This window comes from Polyodon spathula, unplaced genomic scaffold (assembly GCF_017654505.1).
Source record: "Polyodon spathula isolate WHYD16114869_AA unplaced genomic scaffold, ASM1765450v1 scaffolds_784, whole genome shotgun sequence".
NCBI classification, from domain to species: domain Eukaryota; kingdom Metazoa; phylum Chordata; class Actinopteri; order Acipenseriformes; family Polyodontidae; genus Polyodon; species Polyodon spathula.
Window position 1 is genome coordinate 33,902 of NW_024472272.1, and position 20,564 is coordinate 54,465.

At 44.9% G+C, this 20,564-nt stretch overlaps 1 protein-coding gene across 1 annotated transcript; it reads left to right on the forward strand.

The window, feature by feature from the left end:
* The first annotated feature begins 523 nt into the window (after nucleotides 1-523).
* On the forward strand, nucleotides 524-19,314 carry LOC121308825 (activin receptor type-1B-like). Its single transcript, XM_041241486.1, has 9 exons — nucleotides 524-698; nucleotides 12,286-12,525; nucleotides 12,683-12,937; nucleotides 13,176-13,406; nucleotides 13,649-13,816; nucleotides 14,079-14,235; nucleotides 14,526-14,650; nucleotides 15,045-15,175; nucleotides 15,462-19,314. Exons 1-9 carry the CDS (start codon nucleotides 608-610, stop codon nucleotides 15,585-15,587), a joined length of 1,524 nt encoding a protein of 507 aa, XP_041097420.1. The 5' UTR covers nucleotides 524-607; the 3' UTR covers nucleotides 15,588-19,314.
* Nucleotides 19,315-20,564: the final 1,250 nt, after the last annotated feature.

Genomic DNA, 20,564 nt, shown 5'->3' on the forward strand with positions numbered 1-20,564 from the left:
TCACAATACAAGTATACAGTGCAATATCTGTGCTTCACAATACAAGTATACAGTGCAATATCTGTGCGTTCACAATACAAGTATACAATGCAATATCTGTGTGTTCACAATACAAGTATACAGTACAATATCTGTGCTTCACAATACAAGTATACAGTACAATATCTGTGCTTCACAATACAAGTATACAGTGCAATATCTGTGCGTTCACAATACAAATATATAGTGCAATCTATGGGTTTGTCATGATGAAACACACAACGATTCATCTGTACGGCCCAAGAGCCCAAACCGAAACTCAAAATATTGACTTTATATTTTAAAGTCATACAGGCTAATAAGAAACAAACACGCACATGAGCTTCTATGAAGTGCTGGCAGTTCGCTAGCCTATTTAATGCAATATACAAGAATACAATGATAATACTGCAGTATATAACTCCGCTGTATAGATTTGACTGACAGATTCTTGTCGACTAAAAAAAAAAAAAAAACTCCACCCCTTTGAACAGCCTGCCCCTTTAATCGCGTCTCTGCCTGTCTCTGTGTGTTTGTGTTGGAAGTCTGGCTCAGGCTACCTTATCAACTTCACACTTTGTATGTATCAATGCAGGGCAATGGGCATCTTGCAAACATGGCTAAGAACCGAGCCGCTTTCACGATCGTGTTGTGGGCTGTGCTGCTCGGGACCTGCGCCGGTGAGTACGCTAGCTGCTTTCCTTTTTGTCACGATGGCGTTTTTTTCATATTGTGATTCTGCCAGATCACGGCGTTCTGGATTTAAAAAACAGAACAAACAAACACAAAAATCATTTCCTTGTACTATTAGTAGTAGCAGACAACATGGCGCAGTGGTGTGCTACCTCAGCGGCTGAATGGATGTTTCAGAATACTCTCCGGGCCAGCACAGGCATTGCCAGGTTTGCAAACTAGATTTGCTACAATACGCAATGTATATATAAACAACAATTTGTTACAGAGCTAATAGCAACAAACACACACACGCGTGGGTTCCTTAAACCTGCATTAATAACGTTCTACCTAGTTTATGTATTACGGGTTTTGTTGTTAGTCCATCTAATTATTTGAGCCTGGTTTCGATATAGAAGCAGTTTGAAATATCGTACCGTGTTCAAGCGCGTAAACCCGTTGGGAGTGAGGCTATACGGTGCTATTTTGGGGTATTATTATTCCTATTATTGTTATGTGTGATAATCAGGTTTGCCTCCCGTGTGCGCGCGTGTTATTGCTGCGCTCTCAGCCGCAAGAATGAATCAGTTGAAACGTGTCTATTTGGAATCCCACCGAACCCGTTTAATAAATCCAAACGGTCTGGGGATTTGTTTGTAGTAAAACCTGTTTTTGTTTTTGTTCATTTTTGTGATGGATGCATTTATTTTGGGCTGGTGTATTTAGCAACTGAATTACTACAGTGCCCGTGTGAAGCAAAATGGTGAAGAGATAGAGAGACACTATGACATTACCTTCGCGTAACGAATCTGAATTGCCGACGACGGTACCTTTCTTTTGTTAGGCAGGTTTGTGGTCTCTTTCCAGAACCACAGATGGTTAGGCCCTGCGTAGAATATGAATGTCTTCTAGCCGTCTTCACGCCCAGCCCACTGGAAACAAAGCATCAATGTCATTTTAAATTATGCTATTTCTTACTATTAAAACTGATGTGAACCAACTCTTATATTAATATTTGATATATATATATATATATATATTTATATAAGTATAGATATATAAGCATATATAAGATATATATATATAAACACATCGAGCTGTGTTATTTGATAAATCCAGCCTCTGGAATGAGAGCAGTGCGCCTGAAGTCGACCGTGTTTCTGTTGTTAATAATAAACGCGCTGCCGCGGGATTGATTTTTTTCCAGCCACTTCTTTATCGTTACTATCACTTCTATGTAAATGCGATAGACAGGCACGCTGATTGTATTCTTGTCTACATTTTGAAAGAAACCAATGAGTTACTACGTTTTTATAATAATAGTAATAATAATAATGCAAAACGCATTTTTTTGTATTTGTGCTAAATATTAGTTGGCTAATAACAAACACGAATACATAAATTCATTGACAGAAATATATATTTTTGATAAAGAGCGTGCGGATCTGACACGCAGAAGCGTTCGGTAGTTGTCACAGTAACTGCTCTGTTGTAACAACGTGTCTTTGCAGAACAATCATGTCTGGGTTTGGTGTGGGGGCGCGTTTTTTATTGAAAGTCAAAATGTCACGGCTTTGCTTTCTTTTATTAGCTTTTATATAATTGTTATGATTGGAACTTGACATGGCAAACCAAAAAAATACAATATTAACGCGTGCCTGTCCCAAACCCACACAATACGTGTGCCTGACCAAAACCCACACAATACTAACGTGTGCCTGACCAAAACCCACACAATACTAACGTGTGCCTGACCAAAACCCACACAATACCAACGTGTGCCTGACCAAAACCCACACAATACCGTGTGCCTGACCAAAACCCACACAATACCGTGTGCCTGAACCCACACAATACCAACGTGTGCCTGACCAAAACCCACACAATACCAACGTGTGCCTGACCAAAACCCACACAATACCAACGTGTGCCTGACCAAAACCCACACAATACCAACGTGTGCCTGTCCAAAACCCGCACAATACCAACGTGTGCCTGTCCCAAACCTGCACAACACCAACGTGTGCCTGTCCCCCGCAAACCCGTGTGCCTGCACAACAATACCAACGTGTGCCTGTCCCAAACCTGCACAATACCAACGTGTGCCTGTCCCAAACCTGCACAACACCAACGTGTGCCTGTCCCAAACCCGCACAATACCAACGTGTGCCTGTCCCAAACCCGCACAACACCAACGTGTGCCTGTCCCAAACCCGCACAATACCAACGTGTGCCTGTCCCAAACCCGCACAATACTAACGTGTGCCTGTCCCAAACCTGCACAATACTAACGTGTGCCTGTCCCAAACCTGCACAATACTAACGTGTGCCTGTCCCAAACCCGCACAACACCAACGTGTGCCTGTCCCAAACCCGCACAATACTAACGTGTGCCTGTCCCAAACCCGCACAATACTAACGTGTGCCTGTCCCAAACCTGCACAATACTAACGTGTGCCTGTCCCAAACCCGCACAATACCAACGTGTGCCTGTCCCAAACCCGCACAATACCAACGTGTGCCTGTCCCAAACCCGCACAATACCAACGTGTGCCTGTCCCAACAATACCCGTGTGCCTGTCCCAAACCCGCACAATACCAACGTGTGCCTGTCCCAAACCCGCACAACACCAACGTGTGCCTGTCCCAAACCCGCACAATACCAACGTGTGCCTGTCCCAAACCCGCACAACACCAACGTGTGCCTGTCCCAAACCCGCACAACACCAACGTGTGCCTGTCCCAAACCCGCACAACACCAACGTGTGCCTGTCCCGTAATGATTTATTTTAAAAAGACAATAGTTCTGCCAATAATGGTTCTGAGTTTACGAATCCTTAGTAGAAAATAAATAAGAATTTATTTGGGAAATTAAAGTTCGATTTGTTCCTAACTGCAGATGCTCTGCTTTTAAAAAAGAAAAATAATGGACCAATTTTGTGTGTTGCTGTCAATGAATGCTGGTGAAGGTAAAGTAAAGGCATGGAAAGTGAGACATGGTTTGTAACACCACGACTGAAAATGCTGCTCTGCCCACAAGAGAAACTGCACTGTTAATCTATCCAGTTCATGAATGTGGCTTTGATGTGGGTTTCAAGCAGGTTTTGCTTGCGTACAGGATGTGTTGTAATCGTGGCTGGCTGTTTCTGCATACAGTCAATCTGTTGGTTTCAGAACCAATTTTCATGCGAAATGCGTTCCAACTTGACTGAGTAATACAAACATCCTGGACTGCTGGGATTTCCCATTCACTGCTCAAGAGTCTCTATGTAAAATACATGAAAGATGAAAGCAAAGGAGACCAGACCTGGGCTCTCAGTTAGAATTACAATTAGAGTATGATTGTTAGCTAAAATTGCAATTCCAAATCTAAGGCTTTGCTCTTCAATTATAATTAGTCCCAATTATGCTAGAGCAATTACAATTATAATTACAATTACACTAAAAAGCAACATAAACCACGACCCACATTAACATGTTTAGTGCATTTATCCAAGTAAACAGCAGTAATGACAGCTACAAACACAACTTCTTTCTTTCTTTCTGGGGTCACGGAAGTGGTTGTAGATAGAGTAATGATCAAGTGCTTAATTGAATTGTAATCAATGAACTTTAGCATTCATACATATGTAAATCTGAACTAAAACCAATACTTTCAGTGATAATTATTACATGAGTAAAGTGATAGCAAATGTTCAAGCAGCGAAGTCACAGTAGCACGCAGACAGCAATGTTTATCTATTGAATGTATTACACACAATCGAAAGTGTTTTTTAAACATTCCGAGATGAATTCAAATAAGGCTCTGACTCTTTAAAAATTGGTTTCCTGACTGGCACACTTGATTGATTTGTATTTCAGTTTATCCCATGCTATTTGTTCAATTTATCCCATGCTAAGTATCTGTTCCAATGTTCTGGAGTGCCACCAAAACATACTAGTTTGCAACACGTCCTGCAGGAGAACCGCAGCAGTGACCACTGCCCACTCCGCAGCACGTCCGCAGCAGTGACCGCTGCCCGCTCCGCAGCACGTCCGCAGCAGTGACCGCTGCCCGCTCCGCAGCACGTCCGCAGCAGTGACCGCTGCCCGCTCCGCAGCACGTCCGCAGCAGTGACCGCTGCCCGCTCCGCAGCACGTCCGCAGCAGTGACCGCTGCCCGCTCCGCAGCACGTCCGCAGCAGTGACCGCTGCCCGCTCCGCAGCACGTCCGCAGCAGTGACCGCTGCCCGCTCCGCAGCACGTCCGCAGCAGTGACCGCTGCCCGCTCCGCAGCACGTCCTGCAGGAGAACCGCAGCAGTGACCGCTGCCCGCTCCGCAGCATGTTTGGGAGATGTTAATGTGTTCTAATGGATGTAATGTGAAACGAAGGCGAGTTGCTTTGCTGTCACGCTGTTTGTATCAAGGAGCCTGTGGTGTTAGCATGGGTGGGGGTGGCTCTTTCACTCAGTCTTGCACAGCCCGTCACACTTAATGTCCCTGAGAACAATAGCTTTAGTGTATCCCACAACCCACCTGGCTTCACAGCGGTGTCCTGTCAAAACAAGACACGTTGGGCAAAAGACACGATCTGTGAAGGAGATGAGGCCAGTTTCCACTGTGTAGTATAGCAAGGGCAAATAATAACACATTTAATCTGTAGCCATGAATTTTGTATCATCTGTCATAGTTAGCTTTTTTCAGTAAACATAATCAAAAAATCTAATAAAACAAAAGGCACAACAGTAAAATTGAAACTGTTATGGAACTACCACCTGGCAGTTTGCAGAAATGAACTTGTCAATTACTGTGTTCATGTCTATCCAGTGGCGTGGTCCTAATGAAGGTACCAGAATGCCACTATAATAGAGATTATCTTAAACAACAGTGTTTCTACAAATTCTTATTTTATTTGTGTGCTGAACTTCCAGTAACACACGTAAAGGGTCCTGTATTCATCTAATTTCTACAAATATTTACAAAGTGTCTCATAGTAAAACCTGGAATGGGTGAAACTGTTTTATCCAACCCTGCATGTTGGTATATTAGTCGTAGTTAGCCATAGTCCATGTGAGTTGAAGTAGTTAGTTGGTTCTTGTCCTAGTTAGTAGGGATGGAGGTAAGACTCCAGTTGTATAGCATTTTGATCCATTCCTGGTTTTACTGTGAGGTTGAGACACACCTGAGCTTGCTGCCTGCAGACGGTGGCTATAATCAAGCTGGTATTAAAACCTGGAATGGGTGGAACTGCGGAACAATAAGATTCATTTCCACCCCTGCAAGTTCATTTCTGCAAACATGCCCAATAGTACAGTAGTTCCAATCAAAGTGGGAGAAATGCAAACAAGCCCCATCCTTTTAGACCCTGTCACTTTGCAATGGAGTTGGATAGCGTTGAAAACCAGGCTTGTTCTTTTTAAAACCAGGTTCTGGAAATGCTTTGTTACAAAGTTGCGGGGGACGCCAAACTGACAGTAAGACTCCTCCTGATCCGTGACACTGGTGTCCAGACTATTCAGCCTCTCAAGTGGGTTTCAATGGAAATTGATTATTTTGTCACGGCCGCTTTTGTGTCTGCAACAAAATGCTTGACACTTGAAATGCATAGGATCAGTTTCTGAATTCCGGTAGAACTGAACTCTACCACACAAACACGGCCAAACATGCGCCATGCTGTAGTTTAAAATCGTTCCATTGGACCCTGCTAATATTAGCATCGTCAACTTCTACACAAGTGCCTTCAGCTTATGAGTCGAGGGCACTGCAAGGCTTTAGACGCTGGTCATGTTCACAGACGCACAGTCTTAGATTTTTGAAAGATGTCTGTTTGCTGCAGATAATCCACAAGTCCCTCTGCATGCAAGCCTTGAATTGAGTTTATTAACATAATGGCTAGCCTGAGTTCAGTAATTCAGGAACAGCAGACAAATTGCTCTGACAGCAGGTTTAATAATATGCTGAAGACGCTGAACATCTACAGCAATGGCAGGGATGTGAGAGCGGAGGAACATTAGACAGAAGGCAGATGGCTGCTTATTTAAGGTGCTTCTCTCTTGATTTGGGAAAAGACGCCAGCCTGCTGTGTGCGCTGGGGCTCTGGAGAGAGCCAGCCTGCTGTGTGCGCTGGGGCTCTGGAGAGAGCCAGCCTGCTGTGTGCGCTGGGGCTCTGGAGACAGCCAGCCTGCTGTGTGCGCTGGGGCTCTGGAGACAGCCAGCCTGCTGTGTGCGCTGGGGCTCTGGAGACAGCCAGCCTGCTGTGTGCGCTGGGGCTCTGGAGACAGCCAGCCTGCTGTGTGCGCTGGGGCTCTGGAGACAGCCAGCCTGCTGTGTGCGCTGGGGCTCTGGAGACAGCCAGCCTGCTGTGTGCGCTGGGGCTCTGGAGACAGCCAGCCTGCTGTGTGCGCTGGGGCTCTGGAGACAGCCAGCCTGCTGTGTGCGCTGGGGCTCTGGAGACAGCCAGCCTGATGTGTGCGCTGGGGCTCTGGAGACAGCCAGCCTGCTGTGTGCGCTGGGGCTCTGGAGACAGCCAGCCTGCTGTGTGCGCTGGGGCTCTGGAGACAGCCAGCCTGTCTGTGTGCTTCTGGGGCTCTCTGAGAGAGCCAGCCTGCTGTGTGCGCTGGGGCTCTGGAGACAGCCAGCCTGCTGTGTGCGCTGGGGCTCTGGAGAGAGCCAGCCTGCTGTGTGCGCTGGGGCTCTGGAGAGAGCCAGCCTGCTGTGTGCGCTGGGGCTCTGGAGACAGCCAGCCTGATGTGTGCGCTGGGGCTCTGGAGACAGCCAGCCTGCTGTGTGCGCTGGGGCTCTGGAGACAGCCAGCCTGTCTTATTTCTTCTGCTCTGTGTGTGCTGGGGCTCTGGAGACAGCCAGCCTGTCTTATTTCTTCTGCTCTGTGAGCGCTGTGCTTCTGAAGTTTGAACTGCACATGTTTTTTTGTACATTGTGTTTGCTGTACTAATAGATATTTTTTATGGAAAGCTGAAACTCTCCTCAACTTTGTCAAGTTTTAACTCCAATTTTCCAATCCAAGAAAAAAATAAAATAAAAAAAAACCTGGGTGAAATATTTTTTCTGAAAAAGAAATTTGTTTGTGTCACTCTTGTTAAGAGCCAGCTCCCAGTATTGAATGCTGGCTAGGAAGCTGGAGTTATTGGAACAGCAAATGAAACCCCCAGCCTTGGAATAAGCAGGCAGCTCAGTCTTCTGAACTCAATCCAGCTGGAACATTTCAGCTGTTTCAGGCGAGTGTGAACGGGACACGACGCACTGACATGCTGTAATTTCTACCTTTAGAGTTACTGCCTTTATTTAGCTTCTGCTTGGGCCATTCCAGCTGAGGCGTGGCCAAGTCAGGACGGAATTTAAAACCAGTTGCGTTTTTAAGGAATCTTAAAAGCTGTGCGTTCACAGTGTCACCTTGGTCCTTTGTGTCTGCGTAGTTCACTCACAGCATCTTCGGATCATGTTGATCTGACTTTCTAAACGTTTACAAATATTGAGAAACAAACAAAGAAAGCTGTGTGATACGCTACAGCAGTAGTGTGGGTGAGACTACATCAGTACATTTCTATGTATATATAAAACAAATATAACACTCAGAAAACATTTCAACACTAAACCTAACATCCCTAAACTACACCCAGTGCTCCAGATAAGGTTGTAGGTGATTGCTCTCCAATTCAGACTCTGAGTAACAGACAACATTACTTTAACATTACATTACTCGTCAACCTAAATTTCGATTCATTTGGAGTTTGGCTTTTCCCTGTTCTCTGTATATACAGCACAGTCGCTAAAGCAGATCGTGTTTTGCTTCAGAGTACTGATGGTAATCTGAACAGTACTAATAGGGGATGCCAATAAGACTCCTATTGCAAAGCAATACTGTGAGATGAGTAAGACACACCTGAGCTTATTACCTGTACACCATGGCTAATCCAGCTCATCAAAACCGGGAATGTGTGAAGCTGCTATGCAATAGGAGTCTTATTGCCATCCCTGCTAATTCTCATTTTTAATACTCATCATTTCATGAAAGAATTGTAATAACTAAAGTTAAAAAATCCCAAGTAGCTGTAAAGGTTTTAAACGTTTGCAGCATTATAACATTAACCATGCCCCTCCTGCATGTCACTATGGAGCACGCTTTGGATTGGAGGTCAGTCCTGTACATGTGTTCAAGAAGGCTACCCTAGTGCAAATCTAGCAGTGAGGGTAGTGTGTGTGTGTGTGTGTGTGTGTGTGTTCCCCCCAAGCTAGCCTCCCTTTACAGTAACTCCTACTGCAGCGTCAATGCAGTGACTGGCAACACGGATCAATACAACACAAGCCAGCGGCCCTACAGCAAGAGTACTGGACTGATTGATCGAGACTTTAATGTCGGAGTGGGCTGGAGGTAGCAATCTTCAGAGGCTTGACACACATCAATAGAAATGCATTCAACTAGGTCTGAGGTCAAGCCTGCTCCCAGCATTGATCCAGTGTGAGAGGGTGACAGGAGACAGGCCGCCACCAAAGGAAATCAATAATGCCAGTGGGGCAGCAGAAAGAATCTCTCCCTTTGCTGCAGTGTGGGTTCATTTCTCATTAACGCGGTTGAAACCAGTTCTTCAGCGTTTTGGGGCATTTTCTTTTTATATGTAGTGCATTTTCTTACAATCTCTTCAGTAAGGTTAATTAACGTTTAATTTCGTAAGTGTTTACATTGTAGCATTAAACTCATTCAAATTGTAAACTTTAACATGTGTAAACTGTAGTCTAACCTGTGTAAACACCTGGGGAACGTTTGTTGCCAGTTAGGAAAGCCCTTCATGTGGGGGGGTAACCCCTGTGTGTGCGCAGTATAGACTCCAGGGAGCTGTTCTCTATCTGATCCCTGCAACATTAACCTGTCTGGAGCTAAGGGGGTAATCGGGGGCAGCTTGCTGCTCTCCACTGCTATTGTCCAGATGCCAGTTCAAACCCCTAATCTGTGCACAAAAGAGGTCTTTATAGAGGTGGGATTAGTGTGATACAGAGCAGACCCCCCCCCCCCCCCCCCCCCATTTGTTACAGCACCCCTTGTACACTGGCCCCTTTGTCTGTGTGTTAGGTTGCATGGTTTCTGTTCTAAATACCTCCAGTTAACTACTTTACTTTGAGTTTGCTGTTCTCTTGGATGTCTGGAGTTGAGCTTCGTGGAGCAGTACAGTACACTGACCGTGTTATCCTGCTGCACAGTTCTCAGATCCTGTGGTCATTAATTCCATTAGCCAGCAGCCCTGTTTAATTCACAGTTGTCGGACTCTGTCTTGTTTAATTGCACTGTACACATTGCTTGGTGATCTGGGTGCCCCTGTGGCTTACCACAAGGCATACGTTTGGTTGCCCACAAGCCACAGCACTGGAGATTGCTCACACGGTAATGAACCCAGTCATGCGATTGTCTCTCCTCCAGACTGCTGCTCTCCCTCGCTGTCCGCATGTCAGCTGATTCAACCTTTCTAACGGCTGTAATAACAGGTAGAGCATCTGTCTCTCTCATTGAGATGAATAGATGGAGATTTGACTGCTGGGATAGAAATGAGACTCCAGTTGCGTAGCAGTTTCACCCATTCCAGGTTTTAATATGAGCTTGATTAGCACCAGTGTATAGGCAACAAGCTCAGGTGAGTCTTACTAAAATCATAGTAAAACCAGGAACGGATCGTAGTGCTAAGCTATGGGAGTCTTATTTCCAACCCCAAGTTGGAAAACGATGAATATTAGTAATGTGTGTTTTTTATAATAGATACAGGGCCATGTGAATTGCCATGATTTTTCGGTAAGCCCTGCTAGTATTTTATTTATTTAAATAATGGACATGTTTATGAATGAAAACTAAAATCATGAATTGGGTAAAGTTTAATAGCCCTGAAACCATGACTTCAATAACATGCCCTAAGCGTGTGTGTGTGGGGCTCAGATTTACTGGAAACGATTATAAAAAGAGGGGAAGTGACTGATGGAAAGCATCTTCACACTTGACTTGGAGACGATAAAGTTACAAAAGCAGATCTAGGATTAAGTGTTCAGGCTCTGTGAAGCGTTCTTCCACTGTTGCACGAAACTGTGTATTAGCAGCTCGGAAGGATTGATAGTTTAGGACCAGCATCTCTCTTTGCACAGTCTGCCTACATTTCAAGAAAACTGTTCAGGGTATGTCTCTTTCTGGGATGTCCATCTCTTTTATAGCCTTTCTTAGAGCTGTGTCTGACTGGTGCTGGTGGACTGTAGCCCCAGCCCCTTGCCTTGCAGCAACAGAGACTCTAGATAAACAGTGTTTGTTACTAATTACAGCACATGCAGTGTGAGATACAGTAACTGCAGGCTCATGGCAGCCATCACCCTGTCCATCCAAACTCAATTGATGTGTTTTTTGTAATAAATAAAACATGCCTGGGGGTGTTTTTTTGTTTCCAAGTGTGTTTCTTTGAAGCTGCAGCTTCTTCACAAGCCAGTCCTTGCCTGACTCCTAACCCAGGGCTATGTGGCAGCCTTTATTCAAAGTGAACAATTCGACAGTTCAGAGACTGGCTGGCATGGACTGCGGCTTTTGGCATCAACGCATGGATTGTGAAAAGTCAATCCTGAGATCAATAGAATGTGAAAAGCATTGACTACCAACCAGCTTTAAGCTCAACCAAACAGAGCCTTTATAAATGTAGCCGTTCTTGAGCATGGCGTGTGTACGTGTACGTGCGTGTGTGATTCTTATTTCTGAACAGAAATCCCCTTTTCTTGACAGTCTTTAAGGAATAATTAAACATTCTCTCTCTCTCCTGGAATCTATTTCAATAGGATCTGACATGCCCTGGGGGGGAGGGGACACGGACTATTTTAATCTTAATTGAACTGGCTCTCTTCTAAACTGAAGGTTTTATATTCCTGATCTGACTGGCTTATCGGAAGTCAAGTTTCTTTTTTTTTTTTTTTTTTTGTAATGAATTAATTCAGTTGAACCTTGGACTGATCGTATCGTTTTCCGACACAGTAATAGGGGGACTTTCCAGATATCCTGAGTGTAGAGAGTCAATGAACCCGGCACACAGTGAATTCATTTTCCCAGCTTGTAAAAGATTGCTGTGTTGCTGCATTGTTTTTTGTAGTGGGGAGTCTGGCAGTGGTATGCAAGGTATTCTCTAGTTTATTGTATTGCAGTGCTCCGAGCTCCTATAGGATTCTGTACAGAACCAGCCTTCAGTAAGTGTCACAGGACCTCTGCTGTTCTTGCTGGCTATTATAATGAGCTGCAATCCCTGTAATATTAAAGCAGAGCTGAGCCACACAGGACATTACATCAAGCAAGCATTCTTTCAACGTGGAGAGGAGTCATATTGAAGAGAATGTCACACTGTTTAAAATAGGGAGGGGGGAGGAGCTTCCTTGCACCACAGAGATAGAAGTAAGACTCCTATTGCATAGCAGTCTTGCCCATTCTTGGTTTTATCATGAGCTTGATCAGAGTATAGGTAACAAGCTCAGGTGTGTCTTATTAAACTCAAACTGCTGTGCAACTGGTCTTTATTTCCACGAGTTGACTGTTTTGAAAGCAGCTTTGTTGTTTTCGGATTGTTGATTTCCCCCTGTCTTCCCATCCCCAGGCCTGAGGTGTAACTGCACGCAATGCGACAGGACGGGTTTTCAGTGCGAAACGGATGGGGCGTGCATGGCCTCCACCTCCTACATCAACGGGGTGGAGCACCACGTGCGCATGTGTATCCCAGCCAGGGAGCTGGAGCCAGCCGGCCAGCCCATCTACTGCCTCAGCGCCAAGGACCTGCGAAACACCCACTGCTGCTACACTGACTTTTGCAACAATGTGGACCCGGGCCGGCCCAGCGGTGAGCGTTGTGAAGCGTATTAAACCAAATCAATCTAAACTCGCCCTTCTAAAAGCTTTGCATAGTAAAAGCATAGCACAGTTTGAATAAAGCAGCATGTCCCTGGCATACTGTGCTGGTGCTGTGCTTGTTTGGTGATGTATGTGTTTGTTTTTAGGCACCCCCAGCGGGTTCGGCTACACGCCCTCCGGCTGGGGCCCGGTGGAGCTGGCTGTGGTGATCGCCGGCCCCGTGTTCCTGCTCTGCGTGATCCTCATCGTGGCAGTCTTCCTGTTCCAGCATCACCAGCGCATTTACCACACCCGGCAGCGGCTAGAGGCGGAGGACCCCTCCTGTGACCACCTGTACCTGGCCAAGGACAAGACCCTGCAGGATCTCATCTTCGACCTGTCCACCTCGGGCTCAGGCTCTGGTAACGCTCAGGCACACACACACGGGCACATTCACCGTGAAAAGCTACTGCTTCGCTTCGAAACTTCAGCTGACTTAAAAATGCTGACTTCCTAGTATTTTTGCACAGTGACAAAATCCAGTAGGATGTGGAATTATAAAATGTGTGTGTTCTTCCTGTGCACTTTTAAAGGGGCTGTGGTGCACCTGGATTGTGTTCTGAAGTCGTCTCTCTATCTCCGATTCTCCCACCCCTGCAGGCCTCCCCCTGTTTGTGCAGCGCACAGTGGCCCGGACCATTGTTCTGCAGGAGATCATAGGGAAGGGTCGCTTCGGGGAGGTGTGGAGAGGGAAGTGGCGCGGAGGCGATGTGGCCGTGAAGATCTTCTCCTCCCGGGAGGAGCGCTCCTGGTTTAGAGAGGCTGAGATCTACCAGACCATCATGCTGCGGCATGAGAACATCCTGGGCTTCATCGCCGCTGACAACAAGGGTAACTGCAGCAGGGCGCCACGCCAACTCCAGTGTAGAGCAGGCATGGAAACGAGCGTCCCTTTGCACAGCGGTTTGATCCGCTCCTGGTTTCACCAAGAGTTCAGTAAGCACATCTGACCTGGTTACCTGTATGCCGGGACTAATCCAGCTCACATTAAAAGCAGGAATAGGGGAAGCTGCTGTGCAGTAGTAGTAGTAGAAAGTCTCGCTCTCAAACATTTCTTGTCTTCTTCCTTGCAGACAACGGAACCTGGACTCAGCTGTGGCTGGTTTCAGACTACCACGAGTACGGCTCCCTCTTTGACTACCTGAACCGCTACTCTGTGACCATCGAGGGCATGATCAAGCTGGCCCTGTCGGCAGCCAGCGGCCTGGCTCACCTGCACATGGAGATCGTCGGCACGCAAGGTGTGTGAGCGAGATTCAGGGCTGGAAATGAGACTCCTGCTGCATAACAGCTTCACCCATTCCAGGTTGTACTACCAGCTTGATTATCCACCACGTATGGGTAACAAGCTCAGATGTGTCTGATTAAAACAAACACTTGTTTTTCTTCTGTGTACGTTTAGTTTGATAGAATAGTGGATGTATTTCTCTATGCGTATGAATAAGTGAATGACTTGCCCAGTATTGCTACATAAAGAATATCTGCATTTACTGCCCCCTTCAGGTAAACCTGGTATTGCACACAGAGACCTGAAGTCCAAGAACATCCTGGTGAAGAAGAACGGCATGTGTGCCATCGCGGACCTGGGGCTGGCGGTGCGGCACGACTCTGTGACCGACACCATCGACATCGCACCCAACCAGCGTGTTGGCACCAAGAGGTGCTCCTTCTAAAGTCTTTTTTTTTTAATAAATCCATGCCCTGCTTGATACAAAGCTGGAAATTAAGTGGAGACAGACTTGGGACAGGAGGAAAGATACACTTCTTCACACAGAGTGGTGCGGGGATGGAACAGGGCAGCCTTGTCATGTTGAGTCAAACTCTGGGATCCTTTAATACCCGGCTAGACAAAGTTATGAGATAAATCAGCTGCTCAGAACTGGATGAGTGCTGATGGGAGGAGTGGCCTCCTCTCGCTGGTAAACTTTCTACTGTGTGTGTGATTGACAGGTACATGGCCCCTGAGGTTCTGGACGAGACAATCAACATGAAGCACTTCGACTCATTCAAGTGTGCGGATATCTACGCTCTGGGCCTGGTCTACTGGGAGATCGCCCGCCGGTGCAGTGCGGGAGGTGAGAGACCCTTCCACAAGCTTCCAACCAACCCTCCTAGTGACACCAGTCTCCTGAAGCTGGAGCGCACATGCGCCTCCTAAACTTCTCCCTTCTGTTTAGGAACAGTCTCAGCCCAAGACTTGAATTTTGTAGATCTGCATGCAGAACTGTACCCAAGCTCTTGAGTTTAGTTTTGTTTTTAGATCTCTACACTATAGTGAAGTCCTGTGGGTTTTGTTTATGTCATTCAATGATAATGAACTGGTTTAAAGACCGGGAAGGAAACCAGTTAAGTTATTGAGGGTCCAGGTGGAACAACAACCAGGAGTAGAACCCTCCCTCCCCCAGGTATAAGTGAAGTTCTTGTTGCTTTGGACGGGGGATGCTTACACCCCTCTACTCACCCCTACAGGAATCCATGAAGAGTACCAGCTCCCCTACTACGAACTGGTGCCTTCCGACCCCTCCATTGAAGAGATGCGCAAGGTGGTTTGTGACCAGAAACTGCGGCCCACCATTCCCAACTGGTGGCAGAGTTACGAGGTATTAATGACCCCTGTGCAGCTTCTAAAACTGAACCTAATCCTGGCTTTTAATGTTGTGAATTGTGTATTGGTGCACACAGAACGGTTGTGTGTGTGTGTGTGTGTGTGTGTGTGTGTGTGTGTGTGTGCATGTTAATGGATTGAGTTTCTAGCTGTGGTGTCTGTGTGTGTGTGCATGTTAATGGATTGAGTTTCTAGCTGTGGTGTGTGTGTGCATGTTAATGGATTGAGTTTGTGTCTGTGGTGTCTGTCTGTTTGCATGTTAATGGATCGTATCTCTGCAGGCTCTGAAGGTGATGGGGAAGATCATGAGGGAGTGCTGGTACTCGAATGGGGCTGCCAGACTCACAGCTCTGCGGATCAAGAAGACGCTCTCCCACCTCAGCATTCTGGAAGACGTCAAGATCTGAATGACCAACGAAAACCAGACAGAAAAATCACCTAGACAAAAAAAATAACAGCACGACGAAACAAAAATAAAACCTGCCAGTCAAGCCACAAGAGACAAAGGCTACCTCCCCTTTTCAAGCCAAAACTACTGATATTTTTAAAACATTTCCCCCTCCCCCCTCCCCCCTCTGTTCCTTCTGGCCCAAGGACTGGGTAAGCCGTACTCAAACTAGTGGTTCTGTTGGCAGTTTAAAAGTGTTCAGTTTTGTGACGCAGATCTTTCAGACAACCTGACTAATGTGCAATGCATTGTTCCCACTAAACACCTGTGTGTGTGTGTGTGTGTGTAAATGATGTGAACGAGGACAAGGATGCGATATCTCATTATTTTTTAAATAATATTTAAGGCTGTTGAGCCATGCTGTAACTAGAGCTAATGTGAAATCTGTGAATTGAGGTTGAGAGAGCAAGGGACGGAGGACTGTTTATAGCAAGCATTAACAAACACAATGTTACTGTCATCTCTTTCTTTCAAACCCGCCGCTGTCATATTTCAGTAAATGTGCTTTTATAAGAACCCTCCGTCCCTGTTGGGGGTGTTTTTGTTTTGTTTTGTTTTATTTTTGTTTGCCTGCATTTTGAAGGCTTTCAATTAGATTTTTGGGGAACTATAAAAACGAATCTGGCAACTATTTTTTTTTAAACCAGTTTTGCGTAGACGATTAAACTGTCCTGATTGCAGGTGCTGCTTCTTTTAAATCCAGAGTAACAATGACCTGCGTTTGGGTTTAAGGCATGGACTCCCTGAACCCTGGTAGAATGAGGGCGCTGCTGCGAGGTGACCTGCTGGGCTTTTCACTGGTCAATCCCACTTCGGTGGCTACATGCGTCTGCTTTCTTCTTGTTGTTAATGGAATATCTTGAAATTGCAGTTTGCAAGGATCTTAAAGGGAAATGTGTTTTTTTAAGTTATTTTTTGGTTTGCACACCTTTTAATTTGCAGAGGGCAGCAGTACTGGTAAGAAATCATTTTGCGATTCTCGATGCCTCCCTTTCCTCTGCTCTGAATACACTTGAATTGTCTCTGAATTAACAGAGAGAACTCGGTCTGATTGTTTAAAAGGGAAGACTGCATCTTAAAGGTGGTTAATGGAGACAAATTGAACTCAAACTGCAAAACAAATCATCCAACAAGCCATAACCTTTGAGCAGATTTCAGTCAATCGTAGAGCGAAGGGCATGTTTTTAATGTGTTATTTTTGTAATATTGTGAGTTGTAATATATGAATACCTCGACTCCTTTATAGCCGAGTTACACAAATGCACATATGCATGTACACTGGATTGTCTCTTTGTTTCTTTGTACTATTCTGTACATTTGATGGCTGTATGATTAATAGTGATTTTTACAGTTAAATTGGGTTTCTTAATCTGATTTCTTCATCTTGACTGCAAAAGAGAAAACAGAGACAATTTCTAGATGAAATCATTACTGACAGCAACTTTTTGAAATCATTGGTTCTGGAACCTTGTGGAAAGTGCATTTTGAAATGGCTCTCGTGTGTGTGTTTTTTAAAATGTATCGACACTGGTGTTCTGTTTGTTAGCAGGAAATGCCAACCTGCACTACTAATGTAAACGCTGTATATACTGTGGTTTCAGTTTGAGCAGGGCTGCTGGCGATCACTTGATGTGGTCACAGATATCTAGGGAGTGTCACACAGGCTCATCTGCTTTGCACTTTGAATCACAGGTGCTGTTGGAGAATCATTTGCATTGCAGATTGTCTGAAGGCTACTAATCTGCATTCTTTCAGGCTGTGTTCGGCTGCAGGTATTCACGCACCGATAGCGGTGATCCTCAAAGCTTTTGGCCACGGGGTGTATCTGTGTGTTTGGCAGGAGGTCAGGATTTTTCTGTGATGTTTAACTGCTAACTCCAAAATGGGAAATTAATTCAAATGGCATTCAAATGCAGATTTCTCAAATTGAAAAGGCAGAGCCAGCAACAGAGCACAGAGTTAGTTAGACTATAATCAGAGCTGGGGGGCAATTCCTGTTTTTCAATTCAAAATCGATTCCCAATTTCAATTCTCATTCCCTTTCAATCAATTCCAGCATGCCACTGATCAAAATTGCAATTGGCAGCATTCTGTTAATGAGCTTCTTGCAGAGAGTGGCAACAAATCACTTTAATTGACGTCGCTGTTTGTTAAAATTGGGTTCAACTGAAAGCAGGTGAACAATCGTAGGAATTCTGTCCTAAAATATCAATTCCACTTCCTTCAATGGAATTGGAATTGGGGAACAGATTTTAAAAAGGAATTGAAAAACGGACATAGACCCAATCCTGATTGCAATGGCTTCAGTCTCCCTCCCAATTAGGTGTCCCTATGCTGGGGCCTGTCACAGGGACAGCATTGAGGACCACACACCTGAGGGAAGGTTGCTACCTAACAAGCTGTCTGCACTGCATGCTACCCCAAACTAAGCCTGTGGCCAGGTGTCTTCTGACCCTGTACATAAAAGCATTGTCAGGTTCATTTTAGCACGATTTCTGGAAAGGTCTTTATGATTTTTTGCCAGCTGTTCAGTTGACCAGATTCACAGCTTGCATTGTCTCAAGTATTGGCATGTAACTTCCCCACTGTGTGCTCTCTAAATGTAAAGGAATCTTTATCTGGTATTCATGCTAATATGAGTCCTGTCGCTCTATCAGAGCACTGTATTTAGAGTGGGACTCTTTGTAAATGTGTAGCGTTTTTTAAATTACCTGTCCACTTTCTTTACTTGCCAAAAGAAGTACATCGATGTAGTGTTATTCAGGTCCACGAGGTGGCACTGTATTGCTCGTTCTTTATTTGTTTTTAGCATTTTGATTTGAAGCACGCCATGCTGTATATGGAGGGATATTGGGAGTTGTTCGATTGGGATTTTGATTTGGTGCACATAGCCCTCTTGTCGCAAAATGTTGCAATTGCATTTCAGTAAACTGTCCATCTCGGAGAATGTATCATAGATACAGTAGTGACTCCAGACCTCAAACGTGCGCTGTTATTTGGGTTCTGAATATTCATGTTCAGCCACAGTGGCAGGGTTAAGGGCTGTGTTTTGCAGAGTGATTATTTTAAACGTATTTATTATTTATTATTTTAATTCTACACCAGTTTAAGGACAGGAAGGTTTATGTCGCAAATTCAATCTTAAATAGTTTTGGTCTTTATGGGTCAAACAGTAATTAAAACACGACAAATGAAGCTGACAATGCCACGATTTAACCCTTCTAATATGATCGCCAGTAGTTTGTTATGGTTGTGTCTATTATTCTAAAGTGCTACTGTGTAACTGTGTTCAATCAGACCTCCTCAGAACTGCAGTTCGTTAATCTGGTACTGTACAAACTTCAGAGGGGCGTCTATTCAGCGTGACAGCGAGGCAGGGACAAGAGGAATCGCATGGAGCTAGGTCCTTCGGGATGCTTGCAGTCAGTGTTTATCTAAACGGTGTATGCACTGATACAGAGCAGTCCTGTTCCCTACCCTTCACGCGGTGGTTTCAGGTCTCAGTCGCCCTCCTCCACGTCACGACAGGCAGTCCTATTCCCTGCCCTTTGCGGGGTGGTTTCAGGTCTCAGCCGCCCTCCACCATGTCACGACAGGCAATGTCGATCAACGGGTTTGACCTCCTCCTGTATGCAAACATGTAAACACTGTTGTAAAATATTAAATCTTTTTTTTGGTGATGCTAACACGATGCTTGTCGCTGTTTTTTGTACAATTTGTTTTCCTTGTTTTGTATTTCCTGGGTTAAGGTAAACTACAATAACATTTTGCACCACGCCTTGAAGCCACAGTCTAGCCGTGCATTGCTTTGCTGAAATGTTTTTCATTTGCATTCCGCGCATGCTTTTGTTGTCTTAGCATAACAATATGCCCGCTTACCAAAGTTATTATGAGCATTTCAGAAACATGCGTGACTCTGAATATAATGAGCATGACACACAAGCGAGGCGCTTACTTTAAATTAATAATACTAATAATACACATTCATATTGTCAGCTTTTGAAATGCGTCAAGGGGATTTATATTTTAAGGGGAAATATGTTTGATTCAGCTGTGATGATTAATATTCTTGTTCTGTGTTTTAATAATAGAACCTTATTGACGTTGTTTTTTTTGTTTTTTTTTTACTCATGTGCTAAAACATATTCCCAGGTAGCTTGAGGAAATGTTTATCACACGCAAACAATGTCAAAACATTTGCAGAAACTATAGATCCACACCACAACCATCTTCTTCTTCTGCTTCTTCTTTTTTACCTGTTTGTTGTAGCTACTGGTGTGCGAGTTTCGTACAAACACAATTCAGATAGTCTAAACGTGTGTGAGTTACTGTAGAGTATTCTGGCTGACTCAAAAGTGAAAGTGGTCAAAGTCAACCAACGGCCTGTCCAAGTCATACCATCTGCCTCGTCCTGGAAGTTTATACAAGACTGCAATGAGCCCCCCCCCCTTCACGAGCACACAATTCAAATATATTAATAGACAGAAAATACAATCGCTTCTGTACCTACCCGCTTCGGTATAAAGTTTTAAACTATGGGAATTAATGTTCTAGAAGCAAGTAGAGAATCCAAACAGATCGACTTATTTAATTTGGTTTGTTTGTTTCTCAGTTAACCTCCCCCCTGCAATCTGTCTAACATCTTGGCACCCTGTTAGCAACAGATCCTGTTAACTCGAGACAGCGAGGAGGTTATAAAGGATACGTCCAAGGTGTGATTTACAAAACAGCAAGGAGCAGAACCCCAGTAACAGCGTAGAGGAGCGCTTAACAGATGCGGGGTAAGTACAATGCATACCTCACATCACCCCCCACCACACACACACACACACACAGAGACCTCATTAGGGTTTAAAATGACAATTAGCAGAGCATTGTCTACCCCGAAGTTTGCCTCGGGCTATGCAGCCACAGCCATTATCCCCTGAAGGTACAA

What these genes read in the sequence shown, in the direction of transcription:
- LOC121308825 (XM_041241486.1), top strand. Translation starts at nt 608, where the DNA reads ATGCAGGGCAATGGGCATCTTGCAAACATGGCTAAGAACCGAGCCGCT. An exon ending in GGACCCGGGCCGGCCCAGCG is followed by an intron (nt 12,526 to 12,682) that starts GTGAGCGTTGTG and finishes GTTTGTTTTTAG; the next exon opens with GCACCCCCAGCGGGTTCGGC. An exon ending in CATCGCCGCTGACAACAAGG is followed by an intron (nt 13,407 to 13,648) that starts GTAACTGCAGCA and finishes TCTTCCTTGCAG; the next exon opens with ACAACGGAACCTGGACTCAG.